Source organism: Nanorana parkeri, unplaced genomic scaffold (assembly GCF_000935625.1).
Source record: "Nanorana parkeri isolate BGI_ZX_2015 unplaced genomic scaffold, ASM93562v1 scaffold5606, whole genome shotgun sequence".
Classification (NCBI taxonomy): Eukaryota; Metazoa; Chordata; class Amphibia; order Anura; family Dicroglossidae; genus Nanorana; species Nanorana parkeri.
Window position 1 is genome coordinate 1 of NW_017311859.1, and position 3,684 is coordinate 3,684.

General features: G+C 63.0%; 1 protein-coding gene across 1 annotated transcript; it reads right to left on the reverse strand.

Annotated features, from left to right (window-relative positions):
* Nucleotides 1-1,773: 1,773 nt before the first annotated feature.
* Nucleotides 1,774-3,680, reverse strand: LOC108804162 (oocyte zinc finger protein XlCOF6.1-like; the record flags this gene model as incomplete). Its single annotated transcript, XM_018575919.1, has 2 exons — nucleotides 1,774-2,206; nucleotides 3,274-3,680. Coding segments are annotated over 2 exons (840 nt in total), but the record flags the coding sequence as incomplete, so codon positions are not given.
* Nucleotides 3,681-3,684: the final 4 nt, after the last annotated feature.

Sequence of the window (3,684 nt, forward strand, 5' to 3'; positions counted from 1 at the left end):
CCCGTCACTCTCCTCTCTTCCGGTCACTCTCCTCTCCCTGTCACTCTCCTCCTCTCCCCGTCACTCTCCTCTCCCCGCCACTCTCCTCTCCCCGTCACTCTCCTCTCTTCCATTATTACCCCGCCAGTCATCAGGGGGCAGCTCTGACATGGGGAAGCCAAGTCCTGCCTCTACCAAGATGGCCGCCTCTACACACAGAACAAAGCATGGTAAGTCAGTAAAGATCAGCTACAGGGAATGCTGGGAGTGGGAGGAGCCTGCACTGGGTCCGCCTTTCTCTGCCACGGCCTCAATGTTTTTTAATGGTAACAATCAGTATGGAGGCTCCTCCCCAAAAACACTTCCCAGAATCCTTTCCTTCTCCGAGTGTCACTCCCCCCAAACCCCTGTGATGGAGGAGATATAATGAACTGGTCATGTGACCAGCGCCGCGGGGGGGGCCGGGAGGAACGTGATGACAGGTCAGGGGGAGGGCAGAGCTAGTCTTTACTTACACCCCAGTCCTGGCCCCTCCGCCGGACCACCCACCTCTCCTCTGTGCACTGCTCTCCCTTCATGAATTCTATGCCGACGGCAGGTCGGGGCCCCACCAGATCCCATGCTGGCGGCAGGTCGGGGCCCCACCAGTTCCCAGGGATCTCATGCTGACGGCAGGACGGGGCCCCACGCGATCCCAAGGATCTCACGCGGATAGCAGGTCGGGGCCCCACCAGATCCCATGCTGGCGGCAGGTCGGGGCCCCACCAGTTCCCAGGGATCTCATGCTGACGGCAGGACGGGGCCCCACCCGATCCCAAGGATCTCACGCGGATAGCAGGTCGGGCCCCACCAGATCCCAAGGATCTCACGCTGATAGCAGGTCGGGACCCACCAGATCCCAAGGATCTCACGCTGATAGCAGGTCGGGCCCCACCCGATCCCAAGGATCTCACGCTGATAGCAGGTCGGGGCCCCACCAGTTCCCAGGGATCTCATGTGGACGCCAGGACCCCGCCAGATCCCAAGGATCTCATGTGGATGCCAGGACGGGGCCCCGCCAGATCCCAAGGATCTCATGCTGATGCCAGGATGGGGCCCCACCAGTTCCCAAGGATCTCATGCTGATGCCAGGACGGGGCCCCACCAGTTCCCAAGGATCTCATGCTGATGCCAGGACGGGGCCCCACCAGTTCCTAAGGATCTCATGCTGGTGGCAGGTCGGGGCCCCACCAGATCCCAAGGATCTCATGCTGATGCCAGGACGGGGCCCCACCAGTTCCTAAGGATCTCATGCTGATGCCAGGATGGGGCCCCACCAGTTCCCAAGGATCTCATGCTGATGCCAGGACGGGTCCCCACCAGTTCCCAAGGATCTCATGCTGGTGGCAGGTCGGGGCCCCACCAGATCCCAAGGATCTCATGCTGGTGGCAGGACGGGGCCCGACCAGATCTCAATACCCCCAGACGTCCCCTGCTCTCCATGAATGACAGCGAGAAGTGTGAACGGAGAAGCATCTTTACTGAACATTATTCTGGGGAGGAGCCACGCCCCCGCCATACACAACACAGAACTATTGGTCACTAGAACCGTCCAATCAGAGTTCAGACGCCATCCATGAACCTTCCTATACTCCTCCTCAGCGCCCTCTGGAGGCGGCAGTGCTGGCCGGAGAACGATGGAAGACGCGTCAGGCCCCGCGTTGTGTACGGACCGCTTCCTGGAAAGACGGCCCCCCTGAGAACCACGTCATTGTGACAGCACCAGTGTGTGGCCCCGGCCGCCATCTTCCCGTCCTACTTCTTAGACGAGGGAGGGGGAGGGGCCATTTTGGCCTGCTCCACGGCATTGTTCCTTTTGATGTGCGACTTCTGGTGCTTGACGAGCGTGGAGCTGCGATTGAACTGCTTGCCGCACTCCGGGCAGGAGTACGGCCTCTCGCCGCTGTGAATCCGCCGATGTATGGAGAGGTGCGAGTGCTGGATGAAGCTTTTCCCGCACTCCTGGCAGCTGTAGCGCTTCTCTTTGGTGTGCGTCCTGGAGTGCGTCACCAAATACGTGCTGCGGCTGAAGCTCTTGCCGCACTCGGCGCAGGTGTACGGCTTCTCGCCCGTGTGGGACCTGGCGTGGTTGTTATAGTCCGAGGCCTGGACGAAGCATTTCCCGCACTGGAGGCAGGAGAAGGGCTTCTCTCCGGTGTGAATGCGCTGGTGCCGGAGAAACGCCGATTTACAGGGACAACTCTTCCCGCAGTAATTGCAGATGAAGAGGGCGCGCCGGGGGGACCTCTGGAGGACCTTGGAGGACTCCTCGCAGGGGCCCCCGGGGGGATCGGTCACTTCGCACTTGCCGACCGCCGGGTCCGCGGAGTTCCCGAGCTCTGCAGCACCTTCCAGAACCTCGGCGGCGGGGGGCGCCGGGACGAGCCGACCTCCGCCGCCCCGAGCGCTTCCCGCCCCCCTGAAGGGGCAGAACGTCTTCTTTGACCTCCAGCCGTCCGCTTCCTCTTTAGATGTTTGTACTTCGCCGTTGCTCTGGGTGTTGTCACTCTCCTCCTCGTGCTGCGTTTTCTTCTTCCACAGAACCTTCCTCTGGGGTTGGAGAGCTCCAGGGGAGGCGCCGGTCTCATGAGCGACGTATTTTTCCAGGGTGAGTCGTAAGGGTTTGACGGTCTTCTCGTCCGCCGCCGCCGGCGGGTAGCACTCTCCGCTCTCGTCCGCCTCCGATTTCACCCGGGTGACCTCGGCCCTCGCGGTGGTGACCTCTGTCCTCGCGGTGACCTCTGCCCTCGCGGTGACCTCCACGTAGTGGTGACCTCCGCCCTCGTAGTGGTGACCTCCGCCCTCGTAGTGGTGACCTCCGCCCTCGTAGTGGTGACCTCCGCCCTCGTAGTGGTGACCTCCGCCCTCGTAGTGGTGACCTCCGCCCTCGTAGTGGTGACCTCCGCCCTCGTAGTGGTGACCTCCGCCCTCGTAGTGGTGACCTCCGCCCTCGTAGTGGTGACCTCCGCCCTCGTAGTGGTGACCTCCGCCCTCGTAGTGGTGACCTCCGCCCTCCTAGTGGTGACCTCCGCCCTCGTAGTGGTGATCTCCGCCCTCGCGGCGGTGACCTCGGCCCTCGTAGTGACCTCGGCCCTCGCGGCGGTGACCTCCGGTGGTTCCTGGGAGCCGCCCTCCCCCCACGTCGGCGGGGTGTTGTGCGTGAAGTTACAGGCGGCCCGCTCCCCGCTGTTCTTCCTCCGGCACATGTGCTGAGTCCTCCTGCGGTGGGACTTCTTGTGCTTGGCCAAGGTGGAGCTGCGGCTGAAGCTGTTGCCGCACTCGACGCAGATGTACGGCCTCTCGCCGCTGTGGATCCTCAGGTGCAGGGAGAGGTGCGAGTGCTGGACGAAGCTCTTCCCGCACACGCGGCAGGCGTACGGCTTCTCCTTGGTGTGCGTCCTGGAGTGCGTGGCCAGGTAGGCGCTGCGGCCGAAGCTCTTGCCGCACTCGGCGCAGGCGTAGGGCTTCTCCCCGGTGTGGGAGCGGACGTGGTTGTTGTAGTCCGAGGCCTGGACGAAGCTCTTCCGGCAGACGGGGCAGGGGTAAGGCTTGTCCCCGGTGTGGGTTCTCTGATGACGGACGTAGGCGGACCGGCAGGGGCACGTCTTCCCGCAGTCGGAGCAGACGTAGATCTTGCCGTTGGACTTCTTCTTGGACTCCGCGCTG